At 44.9% G+C, this 20214-nt stretch overlaps 1 protein-coding gene across 1 annotated transcript; it reads right to left on the bottom strand.

Moving 5' to 3' along the window:
• Nucleotides 1–14576: 14576 nt before the first annotated feature.
• On the bottom strand, nucleotides 14577–16360 carry LOC109436687 (olfactory receptor 7G3-like). Its single transcript, XM_088792665.1, has 2 exons — nucleotides 16110–16360; nucleotides 14577–14979 (listed from the first exon to the last, which is right to left on the bottom strand). The coding sequence occupies exons 1-2, from the start codon at nucleotides 16358–16360 to the stop codon at nucleotides 14577–14579; spliced, it is 654 nt and encodes a 217-aa protein (XP_088648791.1).
• Between the last annotated feature and the right edge of the window lie 3854 nt (nucleotides 16361–20214).

Below are 20214 nucleotides of genomic sequence, written 5' to 3'. Positions count from 1 at the left end.
GTGGATGGTGTCCTACCAACCAGTTTTGGTGTTTCCATGTAGGGAGCCACAACGTTAGGTCCCAGAACACCGCCCAGCTGTCAGTACAAATAACTAGCGGCCCGGGTGGCTGATTACCATCCACACAGCCCGTAATTCAGCCCACTGGCTACTCTGGCCCATCCCAGTATCAAACCAAATGGTGTCTGTTTTGGGCTGCACACCAATAGCCGTCCAAATAGCTGCAGCCGCTCGGCTAGAATCATCGGTAAACCAGGCATCCTCAGGTACTGGGGGCTGTCCTTCTTTGTAGGGCAAGGGCTCCAAGTCCTCCCTTCTAAGCAGAGCACTTGGCTCAGCCTGGGCTACAAGCTCCACAGGCCCCAGGACCTGTTGTAGCTCTGTGCTCAAAGGGCTTGAACTAAGGGTGCTACGTAGCTCCAAGTAGGCACCCCACTTGGCGAGGGTGGTGGTCTGTGCCACCCCCATTTTGGGTCCCTGGATGGGATATGTTGTTCGAACCAACACGCGTGCCGTTCCTGTGATGGCTTCTGTGGCCACTAGGGCTGCATACACAGCAGCCAGCTGTTTCTCTATTAGAGAGTAGCGGACCTCTGCTCCCTTCCATAATTGCGACCAAAATCCCACTGGCAACCGGAGACGCTCCTGCCATTGCCAGAGGCCCTGTCCGTACCCCTCTTGGGTTACGTGAACATCAAGTTCAAATGGGTGGCCGGGGTCCACTACTTGTAGAGCCTGTGCCTGCTGCACTGCCCGTTTTGTGGCAACGAAGTCTTGCTCTATAGCCTCTGTCCAATCCCCATGAGGCCCCCTTTTTTATCATATTGTACAAGGGCCTTGCCATTTGCGCTAAATGGGGTACAAACGCCCGCCAATATCCTAGCAGACCCAAATACGTCTGCAGTTGGGAGACCTTGGTCGGCCGGGGAAAGGCTTGTATCTTGTCAATAATCACCTCAGTTATGACCTTTGTCTCACCCAACCACACAACACCCCAAAACTTGATGGATAAGCCAGGGCCTTGGACCTTTTCCTCATTCACCGCCCAGCCGCATGACTTCAGGTGGCGGAGAAGAGAGGGAGCTGCTTGCTCTAAATTGGAAAGAAAATCTGATGTTAACAGAATATCATCGACATAATGAAACAAGGCCACAGAGAATGGGCGATCCCACTGTGCCAAATCCTGGGCCATGAGCCCGTGGCAGATAGTGGGGCTGTGCAAGTATCCTTGTGGAAGGACTTGAAAAGTCCACTGCCGCCCATCCCACGTAAAAGCAAACTGCTCTTGACACTCGGGTGTGATGTCAATGGAGAAAAAAGCCTTGGCCAAGTCCACTACATAGTGATATGTCCCCAGGCGGACAGTCAGACGATCCATTAAATCATGTACTGAAGGCACTGCAGCATGCAAGGGTGGTGTCACCTTATTTAACTCCCTATAGTCCACAGTCATTCGCCAGGTCCCATCTGGCTTCTTGACAGGCCATACTGGGGAGTTAAAGGGACTGTGCATCAGCCTCACAATATGTGCCTTCTCCAATTCCAATATTGTATGACCAACCTCCTCCTGTCCTCCTGGCAGATGGTACTGTCGCACTGTAACCACGCACCAGGGCTGTGGAAACACTTGAGGAGGGTGGTGAGCATGCCCGCGTGTCACCGCTTTCACCACCCGGATCCGGAGACGGAACTCTCCTACCGACATCTGTAAGCTGAGGCCATGTAGCACGTCCACCCCTAGAATATACTCCGGAACGGGGGAGACATAAACCTTGTAGGTACGAGGAGGGAGCCTTCCTATACCCAGTGGTAAGGAAACGGCTTTTACACTCACAGTCTTTCCCCCGTAGCCATCAATGCAGATTGCTGGTCCAGGGAACAGTTCTGGGTTCCCATAGACAAGCCTACAGTCTGCGCCAGTGTCAACTAGGGCCAAAACCTTCTGCACATTAGAAGGGGACCAATGTATGGACAGTTCCACATGGGCCCTCCGGTCCCTGCTCATCCCCTCTGACCAGGTACCTTGGACCCACCCCTAATCAAGCTGGAAGGAGTCGGCCTCAAGTGGCTGCATGAAGTCCTGGAGGGACACGGGTCGCACTTTCCCAGAATTCTCCTTTAGGCTTCTCTGGAATTGCTGTTCTGGACGCAACTGTTTCCAAAGTTCCAGCAGGAGTGCATTGGGTTGTCGGTCTATTTTCTTCTGATCCACCCCTGCTGCCACGAAATCACGCCACATCTGTGCGCATGTTACTCTCTGAGGCCCGCGACCTCGCCCCTTTACCTTTGGTTTGGGCTTCCAGATCTCAACTGCGCTGACCTCCTGTCTTAAATTCCTTCGCCTCCGGCTTTCAACATCCCCTAGGGTGGACATAGCAGTTGTAACTTCATGGACCCGTCGACCCACATAGGGTGTAAGAATGGCAACCAAGGATCCAAAAGCACTCACAGGTGCAGTATCCAAAACCAGATCTCTCATGCTGGCTATAAAAAGCTCGTCATCCGGCCCCTGCATATTAAGGTTGAAAATAGCATGTCTCATACCCATTTCACGGATGATTTGCATAAGTTCCGTATATGACTGCCATTGACTCACAGTGTCTGGCAGCTCGCCAGCCTGTCCCCATACTGTGTGTACCGTAGCAGTAAGCCACTCCATTAGAGAGTGGTTGCCCTGGTCGTGGGTCTACCTATGGCAGTTCTGTAACTTTTGTCACAGGGACTGATGCACTGTCACTAAGGCTAGCTTTTCCATCTCGCCTGGGGAGCAGAGAATGTTGTCTGCCCCCTCATCCCATAAATGTAGCAGCCAAGCCAAGACTAGCTCTCCAGGGCGCTGTCTGTACTGCCTCCCTAGCTCCTGCAACTCAGTGGGAGTGTAAGGGGTGTAGGTCGTGAACTCAGTCACAGCTGGGTTGCCGGCAGCAATGCCCCCAGGGCCCAAAGGTTGCTCACGTTTTACCCTTTGCTTCAAAATCGGCCAGGCTTGGGGGTTGGGAGCTACATTGTCTCCACTCGCTTCCTCTGCCTCTGCCTCAGAGTCTCCACCTTGGGGCCCCTGTTCTAACAGGTGGACCCGGGCTTCCAGCGCTTTCAACCGGGACACCTGGTCAGGCACCTGGGCCATTTCATTAAGCCCATTTTCCATGTTGAGACTCAAGGCCGTGAGGAACATCCAGCCCACGCGGCCGGCTATAGCCTTCTCGTCCTCCAGCAACCACTCAGCCAGAGCCTGCAGGGCCCTCTCCACACTGGCTGGAGAGCCGTCCATGTCCTCCCACCCCTCCTTGGGGGTCCAACTCCTGGGAACAGTGGCCACTGGACACCATACACTGTGTGGGGGCCACACGTCCTCCTGCCCAGAGTCAGACTCCATTCCTACCTGGTCGGAATCTTGCTCACCGTGCCAGGTGTCTGAGTGGGTGGTGGCCTTGGTGTATAATGTCCACAATCCTCGGAGCCAACAGCAGAAGCAGATCAACAAAAGGAGGACAACACCTTCCATGGCCAACAGGGAGGTATGCCAGTTGGAGGCTCGAGTCTCCCAGGCAGATCGTGCCTCCCGCTACAGGCGTTGCTCCTCATGGGCCTCCCGAAAGTGAACTTTTGTACGCATAAACTGCTCCACCATCCTTTGGTGAGTTTTGGCCAGCACCATACCCTGCTCGCTGTGCCATTTGTCACACAGGGCGTCCGGCAGGGTCTCAGCTCCCACTCCCCACACAAGAACACAGGATATGGTGAGGCCAAAAAGGAACACCCACGGAGCCATAGGTAGGGGAGTCATACCACTATAGTCTCACTGGAGGCTGGATTCATAAGACATGCGACCTGCTGTCCGCTTTTCTGCCAACCGACTGACTTTCCTCGACTCAACTCCCCAGCGCAGCCACGGCAGTTATATTAGTGGCCAATGGCTCAATGGTTACAGCTGACAGCCAACTAGCCACAGTGGATGGGCATCTACTACCCAACCCAGCACCTTTCCACATGAGGCCGAGAGCCTGGAAACTGCTCTCTGGAGCTCTGTCCCCACAGGACAAAAGGAAGATTGGAGAAAGCAAGATGTGGATTGGATTATGGGATAGTTAACAAGATTATATGCTCTCTTGAGGTTTAATACCCCCTTTGAAGGGTATTCTGTCATTTCAAAGGTTTGTTAACCTAGATCCACAAAAACAATGAACGGGGCTGGCTTAAAACCTTTCACTAAAAAAAGTTATATGCCTGAAGTGTGACTACCCACCATGACCTGCCCAGTTAGGAACTTACGATCAGATCACCCTGTGAGGTTCCTCTCCATAGAGCCTTTTTTTCATCTACAATAGACACTTTAAAATGCCACAAATCAAACTTCTGACTTCACCTTTTCAAACTCAAATAATAGCAACTCCATCTTTCCACTTAGAAACCTTGGCGACACCCTCAACCCTTTTTTTGTCCCATGAATCCATCAGGGAATGTTTAGGTTTACCTTGACTGGCAAGCCAGAACCTGGTCAATTTGCCAGAAATGTTTTCCTTGCTCCTGTGTCAAGAGAGGTCATGGTGGGTGTGGGGACAGAGCCAGGAGTGCAGTTTCCAGGCTTTTGCCCTCACGTGAAAAGGTGCTCACTCGGGTAGTAAATGGCCATCAACTGTGATTGGATGGCCATCAGCTGTAACCAGTGAGCCATTGGCCATTAATATAACTGCTGTGGCTATGCTAGCAGCAAATGGGGGGCTAGCAAGAAGATGGTGGCTGAGCTAACAAAAGTGGATTGCAGTTAGCACAGCGGATTGCAGCTAGCCAAGTGAGGTTGGTTGGCAGAAAGAAGTGGATGCCAGTTTATGGATAATGTGGCTCCTGCTTCTTGTGTGTCCAACCCAGCCGCCAGCGAGACTATAGTGGTATGACTCCCTATCTATGGCTCCGCGGGGGGTTCCTTTTTGGCCTCACCATGTCCTGCGTTCTTATGTGGGGAGCGGGACCAGAGACTCCGCATGACACCCTGCATGACAGTGGGGCTCAGAAAAATCGGGTTTAGTGTTTTGTGGTGCTCTTTTACAGTACCTGAGCCAGAAAGTTAGGAGGCACAGCTTCCAGGTTAGGGCTTTTATCTGGGTGAGGAGCACTTAGAGCAACGAGAAATCCTAGTACAAATCCTAATCCTAACTTCACCAAGGTGGGCCTCGCCAGTAAATTGCCTGTTTTTCCTTCTGTAAAAATGAGCCACTTCCTATAGTTGTTGCAAGACTCAAATGGGAAATGTAAGTAACTCTGATGACTGCTCAGCAGGGACAAGAAGGAGATAGAAAAAGCCCAGTGTAGAGAGGTGAGCAAAGATGGAAAGACCTGGGGTAGGAGGTGCCTTGGGTTGAGGCCAGGGAAACTCCAGAAAAGGTTAGGATAGGATCACCAAGACCTGGAGCCAGGACAGAGGAGGAAGAAAGGAAAAAGATTCATTAGCATTCAGGCAGGACCTGGAGAAATCGGGTAGTTAAAATTAGTGAAAAATGCAGGGTCAGGATCAGAGCTTGTCTTATCAATGCTGAATTCAAGTACTCTTACAAGAAGAATTAATTGAAGAAATGAATGAAGGGGGAAAATATCACTCATTTGACCCTTCAAAATTAAGACGAGGAAAATTTTGCAACACTCCCCAAACAATGGGAAGTATTATTAAGGTAAGCAACACCCTGGAAGGTTGGAGAAACTTCATGTACACCCTGTTTCTATATAAATAATTAGTGTAGAGAGATAAAATAACGATGAGTTAATACTGTTGAATATCTCACCCCACCTTGTAAATGGCTTTTAGTCAGTCATTCACATTTCCTAGAGAAGCTAGAAAGAGGTAGTCGACTTACTTTTTTTAATTATTTGCGTAATTACAATGAACATACAAAAAGTCCACAAATACATTTTTTAAGTGAACACCCCTAGGCACAAATCATAAAAAGGGCACAGGCTTATGAAAAGTCGATGGAAGTGGGGCCATTTTAAAATGGATCCAAAGCAGCCATTCTAGAGGCACTGCCTTATACGTCTGGTTCCTTGAAACTTTGGAATATTTGAACTGGGCAAAATAACCTCTGGACTGGGCCATAGCCACATTGTCTTCCAAACAACTGTCTGTAAAGCTAACAAAAAGCAGACATCCTGATCAAAAGGACTATGACTATGGAGATACTTTAGAATCAGTAACCATCCAAGTGTATCTAAAGGGTAATTTAGCTTGCTAGCACCAAGGGACATTCCTGTCTATTCATGTAATTATTCCCCTTCCTTGTTCTCATAAAAACCCCTTGCCTTCACTTCACCCTGAAATCGGACACCATTTGGGTTTCTGCCAGAATCCGTTCCCTGGGGTTGTAATTCTGTGATCTCACATAAACACTTGTTGCCCCTCACATTGGCTTTTATTTTTAAGTTAATATGCCTATGCAATTACTATCCAGGCTTTTTACAAAAGAAAATTCCTTGTAATTCAGAAGCCGCTTTCATGGGCCTCCTGGTCACTACAATCCCTTATCCTCCAAGAGAAACCCGATTATGACTTATTATAACATCTGACGGTGTTCAGAACACAACTATTCTAAAATATGGCACCTTGGCATATAGAATATTTTTAACTGAAGGAATTTGATAAATGGCAGGTTCAGGAAGGGCTGTCTGATGTTTCCCTGAAGCAGGTCATAAGACCCTCCCTCATGTATGAGGTCTGACAATTTAGTTCATGAACTTTGTTGCAATGATGTTGCTAACTGTTTCTATATCAGAGGGATTATTCATAATGAATTTGTACTAACGGGACAAACGGTAAAGTGCTGAAAAGGCTGCATGAGAAAGTTAGACAACGTGAACTTTTCACTAACAATTCATGGCTCTTGCATCATGACAATACACAGCAAGGAAGTTTTTAGCCAATACAAACAAATAACTATTGGAACACCCTCCCTACTCACCTGATCTGACCCCCAATGACTTCTTTCTTTACCCAAAGATAAAGTAAATATTGAAAGGGAGACATTTTGATGACATTCAGGACATCAAGTGTAATACGACGACAACTCTGATGGCCATTCCAGAAAAAGAGTTCCAAAATTGCTTCGAAGGGTGGACTAGGTGCTGGAGTCAGTGCACAGCTTCCCAAGGGGAGTATTTCGAAGGTGACTGTAATGACATTCAGCAGTGAGATATGTAGCATTTTCTCTAGGATGAGTTTGTGATCTTAATTGTCCAACATCGTGATAGGTGTCCTGTCTCTGCCCAGAGAAAAGGAGCCTCCTGATTTACAAAGATGGAGGGACACAGAGAGAAACCTAAATGAACGGAATTGCTCAGTTTCCCTCAGTTAACTACCCTTAGCTTGTATCCTTTTGTGCCATCAAATTTTCCCACGACTTTCCACTCTTCATCAAAAGTAGCACAAAGATGGTCAGGTTTGGACTTTCGGAGATGACGTCATAGAAATGGCTGTGTAAGGTGAGCTTCTTGAAATCTCCCCTGGAATTTACAACAAACTGAACAACTATAATTCCACAAAGGACTCCCTGCTCAGCAGACAGGCAAGACTAAGGGATGCGCAACTAAAATCCTCTAAAGGTGGGCAAATTGGACAAGCGGGGAAGGAGGGAGGTGGGAAGTGCGGAGATGCAGGCCACGCAGACAGGACTCAGACTGGAGCTCGGAGCTCCACGCTCCCTGCATTCCGGAACTACCGCAGCCACAGGAGAGGGAGAGATTTGGACTGCTAGCGCTCCCCTTCTGGCCCGTAGTCCCGCCTGTGCGATCACTATAGAGTACGGCTGAACCCAATACTCACGGCAGAGACCTCAGAGCAAAGACTGAGGAAAGAAGGGTGAAAACGGTGGTTTAAGCCCTCACTGCCAACCAGAGGACAGAAGACTTAGGCACAGAGCCTGGCCGACCCCTCCCACTCTTCCAGAGCTCACCCTACACCTACCTGCCCAGTGCTAGAAGTGGAAAGTTAGCAGCGTCAGATCAAAAGAACAGAATATTTGCAGTTCTGAGAACCGCAGCCTGCAGCTAAGGATTTGCAGCCCAACTAGTTCCAGCGAAGGGCAGGAAACCCTGGGTGCAGGATGGGCTGTGCTGGTGGTCGCCGCCATTGCTCATAGCCACCTCTCACAACCTACCCCGCCCCCACCCCACCTATCTGGTGGGATCCCTGCAAGGGTAAACCGAGTCACTGAAACACAATGGCCCTGAATCTGATACAGGAAGAGTTTCAGAACTTCAGAAGCTTTCCACATCCCCCAACGGAGGCAGTGCCCTGAGACCCAGGCAACCTGCTCACAGAGGAGAAGCTCACCTTCCAGGGAATCCCCCCATTGTGTGAGAAGCCAGAACAGGGCAGATAAAATATAACACTACAGCATGAAGAGAATTAAAGGCTGCAGTTGGAAAGAAAATAAAGCATTCTGCCAACACTTACTGGAAAGCAAAGGAAAGACCTCTTCCTACCAACCTGTTGTAGAACCCACTCCTGTAGATGCCTAGGAAGATAAATAATAATTCACTAATTGCCATGAATAAACAAGGTAATAAGGCAGCTCAGAAGGAAAATGAAAAGTCTCCAGAAAATGAACTTAAAGACATGGAAATAAGTGACTTAAATGACAGAGACTTCAAGATTGCAGTTCTGAAAAAAATCAATGAGATGCAAGGAAACACAGACAGGCTGTTTAATGAACTCAGAAACACAATCAAAGAACAAACTGAACATTTTACCAAAGAGATTGAAATTTTAAAAAAGAACCAAATAGAATTTCTGGAGATTAAGAACTCAGTAAAAGAAATGAAGAATGACATAGTCAGCTTAGGTAATAGAGCTGACCAGATGGAGGAAAGAACCAGTGACATCAAAGATAGAAATCTGGAAATGACACAGATCAAAGAAGAAAGAGACTTGAGAGTTAAAAGAAATGAAAGAACTCTACAAGAACTTTCTGACTCCATCAGAAAGAGCAATATAAGAATAATGGGCATACCAGAAGGAAAAGAAAGGGAGAAGGGAACAGAGAGTATACTCAAACAAATAGTCAATGAGAACTTCCCAAACATGTGGAAAGAACTGGATCTTCGAATCCAAGAAGCAAAGAGAACACCTAATTACCTCAACCCCAACTTGCCTTCTCCAAGGCACATTGTATTGAAGCTGTCAAAAATTAATGACAAAGAAAGAATCCTCAAGGAAGCTGAGGAAAAGAAGACGGTAACCTACAAAGGAAAACACATTAGGTTATCATCAGATTTTTCAGCAGAAACTCTACAAGCCAGGAGGGAATGGAGTCAAATATTCAAAGTATTGAAAGAGAGAAATTATGAGCCAAGAATAATATATCCAGCAAAGATATCCTTTAGATATGGAGGAATAAAGACCTTTCCAGACATACAGAAGCTGATGGAATTTTCTAAAACACAACCTGCACTACAAGAAATACTGAAGGAGGCTATTCAACCAGCATAAATAGGGATAATTTGTGACAACAAAAACATAAAAGGGGGGAGAGTAAAGGTCTGAACTGGCATAAGAGAATGGAGAAAGTAAGCATGCTGAAAAAAATCCAGAACTGAAATATATAACATAATTTAAAAAAAAGAAACAGAGGGAAAAATCATAGAATACCACCACACTGAAATAATAGACAGCAACAAAAAGGCAAAGAAACAATGGAGACACAGTCCTACCGGAAAACCAAAGATAGAATGATAGGAAATCATCATATGTCAGTAATCACCCTAAATGTAAATGGACTGAACTCACCAATAAAAAGGCACAGAGTTGCAGATTGGATCAAAAAACTAAACCCAACCATATGCTGCCTCCAAGAGACACATCTCAACTACAAGGAAAAATATAGACTCAAAGTGAAAGGGTAGAAATTGACACTCCAAGCAAATGATATCCAGAGAAAATCAGGTGTAGCCATTCTGATATCAGATGAAACAGACTTCAGGATAAGAAAGGTAACAAAAGACAAAGATGGACATTTCATAATGATAAAGGGGACTATACAACAAGAAAATGTAACAGTCATCAATATTTATGCCCCCAATCAGGGAACACCGAAATATACCAAGCAACTACTAACAGAACTAAAGGAAGAAATTGACCAAAACGCAGTTATAGTATGGGGCCTAAATACATCATTGACAGCTATGGATAGATCATCCAAACAGAAAATAAATATCAGCCCTAAATGACACATTAGATGAAATGGACATAATTGACATTTATAGAGCACTTCATCCTAGAACATCAGACTATACATTCTTTTCTAGTGTACATGGAACATTCTCAAGGATAGACCACATATTGTGACATAAAACTAGCCTCAGCTAATATAAGAAGATTGAAATCATATCAAGCATATTCTCTGATCACAAAGCTTTGAAATTGGATATCAACTGCAGAAAGAAAGCAGGAAAAACCACAAGTATGTAGAGATTGAACAACATACTTTTTAAGAAGAAATAAGAGGAGAGATCGAAAGATATATAGAAACAAATGAGAATGAAAATACATCCTACCAAAATTTTGGGGATGCAGCGAAAACAGTTTTAAGAGGAAAATTTATATCATTACAGACTTATCTCAAGAAACAAGAAAAACCCCAGATAAATAACCTCACATTACACCATAAAGAACTAGAAAAAGAAGAACAAATGAAACCCAAAGTCAGCAGAAAGAAGGAAATAATAAAAATCAGAGCAGAACTAAATGAAAGAGAGAACAAAAAGACAATAGAAAAAATTAATATGGCAAAGAGCTGGTTCTTTGAAAAAATTAATAAAATTGACAAACCCCTGGCTAGACTCACTAAGATAAAAAGAGAAAAGACACAAATAAAATCAGAAACGAAAGAAGGGGAAGTTATCACAGACGCCACAGAAATACAAAGGATCACCAAATTCAATAACCTAGAAGAAATGGACAAGTTCTTAGAAACATATAACCTTTCTAGGCTTAATCACGAAGAATTGGAAAATCTAAATAGACCGATCACCAATAAGAAAATTGTATCAGTCACACGAAACCTTCCCAAACGCAAAAGTCCAGGACCAGATGGCTTCACTAGTGAATTCTACCAAACTTTCAAAGAGTATCTAATACCTGTCCTACTCAAAATTCCAAAAAATTGAAGAAGAGACAGTACTCCCTAACTCATTTTATGAGGCCAACATTACCCTGATACCAAAACCTGGTAAGGATAACACACAAAAAGAAAATTACAGACCAATATCTCTGATGAATACAGATGCAAAAATCCTAAACAATATTCTAGCAAATTGAATACAACAATGCATTAAAAAGATTATTCATCACGACCAAGTGGGGTTCATCCCCGGGGCACAAGGATGGTTCAACATACGCAAATCCATCAATGTGATACATCACATAAACAAGATAAAGGACAAAAATCATGTGATTGTATCAATAGATGCAGAAAAAGCATTTGACAAAATACAACATCCATTTATGATTAAAACACTTAATAAAATAGGTATAGAAGAAAAATACCTTAACATAATAAAGGCCATGTATGACAAACCCTCAGCTAATACCATAATTAATGGTGAAAAACTGAAGTCCTTCACTCTATGTTCAAGAACATGACAGGGCTGTCCCCTATCACCTCTGCTTTTCTCCCCCCCCTCCTTTTCCCGCCTCTCCCCCACACTCCAGTACAAGCCATTGTTTCTCAGTCTAGGTGTATAGGACACATCTCCCTGGCCCAGGTTGGTATTATGAGCCTTGCGCTCCTCCCAGCTGAGGCAATCGGTCGCTGGTCATCAGTCGGCCACTCAAAGCAACTCACGGCAGATCTCGTCGGCTTCCGGACACTCATGATAGCTGCTGGCCACTTACACTGGCTGCTGGCCACTCACGCTGGCCATCGGCCACTCATGGCAGCACAGCAGCCCAGGGCAGCACCCAGAAGAAGCCTGCAGCAGCTCACGCAGACCTCCGGCTGCACGAGGCAGCCCAGCTCCAGGGAGAGCTGTTGTTCACAATCTTAGCTGTAGAGGGCGCAGCTCACTGGTCCATGTGGGAATCAAGCCAGAGACCTTGGCATTAGGAGCACGGTGCTCCAACCACCTGAGCTACCCGGCAGGCCCCACCTCTGCTTTTCAACATAGTATTGGAAGTCCTAGCCAGAGCAATCAGGCAAGAGAAAGAAATAAAAGGCATCCAAATTGGGAATAAAGAAGTTAAATTGTCACTTTTTACAGATGACAGGATGCTATATATAGAAAACCCTAAAGACTCCACCAAAAAGCTATTAGAAACAATAAACGAATGCAGTAAAGGTGCTGGCTTCAAAGTCAACATACAAAAGTCCATTGCATTCCTATATACTAACAATGAAATATCAGAAAAAGAAATACAAAAAACAATTCCTTTTGCAATTGCAACAAAAAGTATAAAATACCTAGGAATAAACTTAACCGAGGATGTGAAAGACCTGTATACTGAAAACTATCAGACATTTTTAAAAAGAAATTGAAGAAGACACAAAGAAATGGAAAAACATTCCATATTCATTGATTAGAAGTCAACATAATTAAAATGGCCATATTACCCAAAGCAATATACAGATTTAATGCAACCCCCATCAAAATCCCAATGGCATTTTTTAAAGAAATAGAACAAAAAATCATCAGATTTGTGTGGAACCACAAAAGACCCTGAATAGCCAAAGCAATAGAAATGCACTCAATTTACAGAATTACACATTTGTCAAAATACACATTTCTCTTTCAGTACAAACAGACTGTGTACTAAGTTTGACCACAAGTGATGCATAAGACAGGTTTCAATAGACTTCAAAGAATTAAAATCATACAGAGAATGTTCTGTGGTCACAATACAACTATACTAGAAAGGAAGACCCTCCATATATTTGGTTATTAAGAAGTGCACTTCTGTATAACACATGGATTAAGTAAAAAAAAATCTCAATTGACCTATTTCAAATATATTTCCCTGTGTAGATTCTAACAGAAATGAGAACAAAATAAAGAGAAAGATGGGGCCGGCCCCGTAGCTCAGGTGATTGGAGCTGCCATGAGCTGCTGTAAGTGGCCAACCGATGACTGGCGACCCGCTGCCTCAGTCGGGGGAGCGCAAGGCTCATAACATCAGCATGGGCCAGGAAGCTGTGTCCTACACAACTAGACTGAGAAACAACGGCTTGAACCGGAGCGGGGAGCGGGGGAGGCGGAAGAAGGGGGAAGAATAAATAAATAAAGAGAAAGATGAAGATGCCTCAAAGGGGAGAAAGTGAAATGAAAATTGATATAATCAATATTAACGTGGAAGCAAATGAGTGTTCACTACAAGTTTCTAACACATGGATTGTACACCTGATAATTCTTATTTCCCCCCCAGCTTTATTGAGATATAATTGACTGTTTCAGCACCCAATCATTATTCATTAAATTTTACTAGTGCTTAATACACATATATATTAAATTATCTCATATATCCCAATATCACTATTAAGTGTTTAATGTTATTCTGCCCATTCTGTAGATGTCAAACTGAACTCACAGAGTTAAATTAGTTGATAAATGACAGGTTGTATAACACAGGACAACAGGATTTATGATAAAGCTATTTGACTTGAAAGCCCAGGAGAATTGAACTATGGAAGAGTCGGGGTTTGTGGCATACCCAGTATTTCCTTTTCTTTGACTCTGGCTGAAAAAGGCACCCCATACTAAATCTGACAAGCTCAGGGGAGGTCTGCATGGCAGGCCCTACAAATTCAGAGACTAAAATCAAGCACATAGGACTGAACATAAAAATTCCTAACTAAACGTGGGTTGTGACTGGTAGTCACATCCTAGGCCTGTAGCTCCCTTGGCAAAGGTCCATCTTCACCTTAAGTGAGCCTGTCTATTGTCTTTTTGCATCTAAGATAACATGCCCTTGGAATGTCAGAGTAATCCCTTTTTCTGGACCCCTCAGGGCACAACCCACCACACCAGAGCAGGAGACCACAGAATCCCTCATTGTTTTCTTGTTCCCTGAATACCATATCTAAATGCTATAAATGTTAATTATTAACTATTCTGTACCCACCAATGTAAAAGAAGTATGTGCCTCTTCAGTTTACTCTTCATCCAATCTGAGATTTTCTCACTTTGCTTTCTCCCGCCACCTTAATCTACCACCAAAGGACTTCGTGTAACCCTCCTTACGTCTCCTCCTTTTATTCTAATATATAAAATAAGCTACAAAACTGCTAGTCTCTGGAGCATTTTCTTAATCCGCTGAGATTTTGCTTCCTGGAAATGTCTTCAGTTTGGCTCAAATAAACTCATTAAAGTTCTCTACAGGTTTGGCCGTTTCTTAGGTCTACAACACATTCTTGAAGCCCACACCCAAGGCCAATGACAGAATCATGAAAAGGAAAATGTTCCAGAGATTAGTTTCCTTAAGACTCACTTCATGTCCCCTGTTCCTCAGACTGTAGATGAAGGGGTTCATCGTGGGAGTGACCACTGTGCACGTGACTGAGACCACTGCCCTCCTCCTGGGTGAAAGAGTGGTTGCAGAACTATGCATAGAACGAGGAAACAACAGACAGGTGAGACTCACAGGTGGAAAAAGCTTTATACTTTCCATCAGCTGATGGGGTTCTCAGGATGGAGGAGACAATTTGAGTGGAAGAGAACATTATCCCCAAGAGGGGACCAACACCCAAAAGGCTAGTCACTAAATACACCAGGATGGTGTTGGTGAGGGTGTCAGAACAGGCGGGTTTGAGAAGATGAGCTAGTTCACAGAAGAAGTGGGGGATGTCCGGGTCCCCACAGAAGGACAGCCGCAGGGCCATCAGAGTGTGCAGCACGGCGTTTATATTAGTTAAAAAGCAAGGAGAGAAGAGCCACCAGGCCACGAGGCGGGGCTCATGATGACCACATAACGCAGAGTGACAGACAGCCATGGAACAGTCATAATGTTACCGGAGAGCGAGTCCTTCTCAGCACAATGTCCGGGTTCTTGGCGTCTCGAGCAAAGAATTGAACGAGACGCACAAATAAAGTGGTGAAAGAGGAGTTTATTAGAAGACATAGTACACTTCAAAGAAACAGAAGCGGACCCGAGCAGTAGAGAATGGCTCAAGGGCCTGGACTAATGAGGCCTTGGTGGTTTTCATCTTTTTCTCTCAAATGGGCTGTTCCTTTCCAGACGTGGGACCACTTGATTGACACCTGTGATTGACAAGAGGCTACTACCTCATCTTTTTTAAACTGTACAGGTTTGAGAGGCCAGTTTGATCTAGTTGGGTATCTTGTACCCATTTTTTTCTTTTTTCTTTTTTACAATAAAAAGGGGAAGTTTTGGGCAGAGAGGGGAGGTCTTCTGGCAGTAATGCAGAGACCTGATGCCTATCTCTAACTGCCTGCCTTGTTTTGCCCTAGAAAGATGTGATCCCCATAAAATCTCTATGGGAAGTTGAGGACAGAAGGTCTGTTCTTCTGTATCTGCTTCCTGCTGGACAGAGGCTTAGAGCTGTCCCTGCCTATTAGGGGATTCAAGGAACTCTCGCCCTATCTCATCTTAGATGAGAGGCAGGGGTCTCGAGATCCACCTGGAAGACCATGCTGGCTTCTTTGGTTGGGACTGGCAATCTTGCTGGGGTATCCTCTGTATCCCCAAGGCCCCTGAATGAGGAAAAATAGGTTTTAATTAATAAATCTATTAGCTCGATAGAGCTTGTGGCCATTCAACCAGTCATTTAGTTGGCCTCAGTTGTCCAGAAGCTGGGCCCAGAATGGGTTGGAAATAACATTAGGCTTCCATGATTACAATCAACAAGTACACTGGCCTGGGGGAATGTTAAAACCTATTTGGTTTCTGGGATGGCTAAGAGTTAGGTCCGGAATGGCTTGGGGGGTGTTGGGAAGTCACAGACTTTTAAGTAGTTATCTGAAGCAGGAATGAGAGATAGTCTCAGAAACTGATTAGAAGAGTAATCAAAGCCGGGGGCTAAGGAGCTAAGAAACTAGGGAAAAGGAGACTTAAAGTTTCTACACTGAGGGAGGCTTGCAACTTTTGTAGTGAGGGAGCTCTCCCGTATCAATCAGCCGTCACAGTCAGCAGTAAACTGTCCATACATATAAACACCATGAAAAAATATATCTGAGTGAGGCAGCCTGTGTAGGTGACGGCTTTGTTCTCTGTCTGGATGTTTACCAGCATCTTGGGGACTATAGTGGAGGTGAGAGACATATCAACCAAGGACAGGTGGGCGAGGAAGTACATGGGCGTGTGCAGGTGGGAGTCTGAGCTCGCGGTGACCAGGTACATGGACAGGAAGAGCCCAAAAAGGAGCATGTTCTTAATCCGTTGTTGAGATTTTGCTTCCCAGCAACTGTCATCAGTTTGGCTCAAATAAACGCATTAAAATTCTTTACAGGTTTGGGTGTTTCTTACATCGACAGAGCCCAGGAGGAAAATCATTGAACAATCTTGAGGTTTTATTTTTTCTCGTCTGTGTAATGAGAATAAGAGTATAGTGACTACATTCAAGGAATGCACATGAGAGAAAAAAAGAAACTACACAGCAGAGTGTGTACACATTATTTATATTATTTATATTACTATTAACAGGTCTTGAGAAGATCCTGACAGGATTCCTCGCCTAGAAGGGTGAGTGTTTGACGGGTAAGGGGAAAGGACAGGAAGATAAAGGAGGAGAAGGAGGAGGAAGACGAGGCAGGAGAGAGAGAATGTCTATGCAACCACACCTTTGAGTTGCGAGGAAAGAGGAACGTTGTGAAACTTCCACAAGAACCCTTGGTCACATCGAGAGGCAAGTTGAGGGGAGACTGACCTCCTTCCCTTGAATCCCAGTGTCTCCTCTGATGGATTGAATTTAAAACCAGCTCAGTGGGGACAGAGCAGCATATGTCCCCTCCTGCCCTTCCTGGAAAATAAAGGGAGGGGTGCCTGGGAGCAGCCAGAATCCTTAGAAAATGTTAGAAAACGTTGATTCCTTTGAGTAAGGAATTGGTCCCTGCAGTTTTAGGGTCAGAGAAAGGGGTAAGTGGAGCCAGAAACAACAGTGAATCCAGTGCCAGGGCCTTGGAAATATACCAGGTAGTTAATGAAAAATCAGGAGTGCCTTTAGACAGAAATTCTCAATCTTGACCAGGCATCAGCGTCACCTGACGGGTTTCTTAAAACACAGATTGTTCCTCCCTCCCAGAGTTTCAGGTGAGGCCTGAGAAGTTGCGTTTCAAATAACTCCCCAGATAATGCTGATACTGCTGGCAGGACCGGCTGGCTGCGTAATTTTCAGGTCCCAGTGCGATATGAAAACGTGGGACCTCCTTGTTCAAAAATTTCAAGACAGTGACAAGAGAGCATTAAACCAAGAGTGTCCTTTTGTGCAATTGTCTGGGTTACAATCCCATGAATCAGCTCTGGCTGCTGGTCTGGGGCAACATTCTGAGCACCATTGATTTAGATTTCCTACTTAATTAACCTAGGACTACCTCCAGATGGGAATAATAATAGTAATTAGTAATAGTAATAGTAATAATAATGATAGTAACAATAATAATAAAGTTGCCCTCTTTCCTCTAGAACTTACAAGGGATTTCTGTATCTCCAAGTGACCCCACAGAAGATCACAGAGGATGAGTTTCTCTCTAGGATGTAAATGTTGAAGACTAATTGGCCTGTCATGCAGGGTGTCAGGCGGGGTCTCAGCTCCCGCTCACCACATAAGAAAGCAGGATATGGTGAGGCCAAAAAGGAACACCCATGGAGCCATAGATAGGGGAGTCATACCATTATAGTCTCTCTGGAAGCTGGGTTGGAGATACAGGAAGCAGGAGCCACAGAATCTGCAACGTGCCGTCCACTTTCTCTCTGCCAACCAACCTCACTCCCTAACTGCATTCCGCTCTTGCTAGCTCAGCCACCATCTTCTTGCTAGCCCCCATTTGCTGCTAGCGTAGCGACGGCAGTTATATTAGTGGCCAATGGTTCAATGGTTACAGCTGACGGCCAACTAGCTACAGCTGATGGCAATCCAGTCACCTTTCCACGTGAGGGCGAGAGCCTGGAAACTGCACACCTGGCTCTTGAGAATTCTCGAGAATTTCAGGGAGACAGCCATGTGTAGTGTTTCTCGACAAGACTCTTTTTTTAGTTTGTCTTAATTTAATTTTTTTTTTTTTTTTCAGTTTCAGGTTGTCGTGTGGGAGACCCTGCTTGCTGTGCCATGTGTTGTGCAAGGCATCCTGCAGGGCCTCTAGTCCCACTTCCCACATAAGAACACAGGACATGGTGAGGCCAAAAAGGAACACCCATGGAGCCACAGGTAGGGGAGTCATACCACTATAGTCTCACTGGAGGCTGGATCCACATGACCTGCTACCTGCTGTCCGCTTCTCTGCCTGCCAACCAACCAACTCACCAACCAACACAGCCGCGGCAGTTATATCAGTGGCTAATTGGCTAACTTGTTACAGCTGACAGCCAACTAGTCACAGCTGACGGCCATCTACTACCCAAGCCAGCACCTTTCCACATGAGGCTGAAAGCCTGGAACTGCTCTCTGGGACTCTGTCCCCACACAGGTATACAAAACAATGTAATAGACATTTATCATTTATATCCCTCACAAAGTGATAACCCCCCCTCACTCAATCTACTACCCCTTTGACATTGCACGCAGCCGTTACATTTCCACTGTCTCTATTCCTAATGCTGTACTCCACTGTTTGTAACTATATATATTAAAATTATAAGTGACATTCCCTATTGTTCAGCTTCAGTTTCAGGTATACAGTGCAGTGATCAGGCATCTACATCATCCCTGAAGGGGTCTCCCTAATAAGATAAGTGTCCATCGGATACCCTACAGAATCTTTGCAACATTATCGATTATATTCCCCAAACTGACGTTTGTATGCCCGTGGCAATCTTGTGGTTACCCATTGTGCTTTCTAATCCCCTCACCTTCTCTAGAGAGACAAGGTACATTTTCTCTGGTCTGGCAGGTGTGATCGTGTTGATAGGGGACAGGTAGTCATTTTACAGTTCTTTCTGGCCCTAGGGGCCTTATCTCCAAAGCTCTTTCTTAGCCAAATTGTCTCTCTTCGTTCCAGTCCTGCAGCAGAAGGAAACTACTGGCTTGCTAAATAGCGGTGTGCCATTTCTTTGTTCCTGTCCTTTCTGATCCCAGGTTAAGGCCCACAATCCAGGACTGATCGAAAGGCCCAACAGCAAACAGTGCCTTTCACTGAGTACTACTCACTTTTCCAGGAGGCAGCTTCCCGAACATCAGTCATTCCTGACTGTCTCCATGGCTGTGGCCAATCCTCTCCTCCACTTGAAAGAGACTCTCAATTGGTTCACATTTTCAGCTCAGCCCAATCCTGAGCAAAATGGTGTGTGTGTGTGTGTGTGTGCTGGTGAGAATGCAGTTGACCTTGAACAAGGGGGTTAGGAGCGCTGACACCCTGCACAGTCGAAAATCTGCATATAACTTTCCCCAAAAAACTTCACTACCGTGTTTCCCCGAAAATAAGACCTAACTGGAAAATAAGCCCTAGCATGTTTTTTAGGGTGACATCCCCTGAACATAAGCCCTAATGCGTCTTTTGGAACAAACCATAATATAAGACCAGGTCTTATTTGCAGGGAAACGCGGTATTCATAGCCTGCTGTGGACCGGAAGCCTTAGTGATAACATAAACAGGCGATTAACACATACTTTGTATGTTACATGTGTTACATACCGTATTCTTATAATAAAGTAAGCTGGAGAAAAGAAAATGTTATTAAGAAAATCATAAGGAAAATACATTTACAGGACTATATGTATTTATTTTTAAAAATCTGGTGTAAGTGGACCCGCACAGTTCAAACCTGTGTTGTTCAAGGGTCAGCTGTACTTTTTAATACACATTAAAATATGTGGTCTTCAAAAAACTCTCTGCATCCCATTTTGGAAATGACTACATCTCTACAGCTTCTAGATTCTTGCTTCAGGACACCTGCTAAGGCAGCCTCCTGTGACACACATTCTAGGTAAGCATTCTTGGTTTGGGGCTCTCTCATAAGTGGCACTCACCTACAATTATATTGAGATCCAGGACTTTGGCAGTTATTTCATGAGAGCCCACTTCACCCTCCAAACTACAACTCCAAGGGAACAAGAACTTAGTTTTTGC

Source organism: Rhinolophus sinicus, chromosome 15 (genome assembly GCF_057876585.1).
Source record: "Rhinolophus sinicus isolate RSI-liver-muscle chromosome 15, RSI-T2T, whole genome shotgun sequence".
NCBI lineage: Eukaryota > Metazoa > Chordata > Mammalia > Chiroptera > Rhinolophidae > Rhinolophus > Rhinolophus sinicus.
Note: the sequence above shows the minus strand (reverse complement) of the source record. Positions and strands in the feature narration are given on the sequence as shown.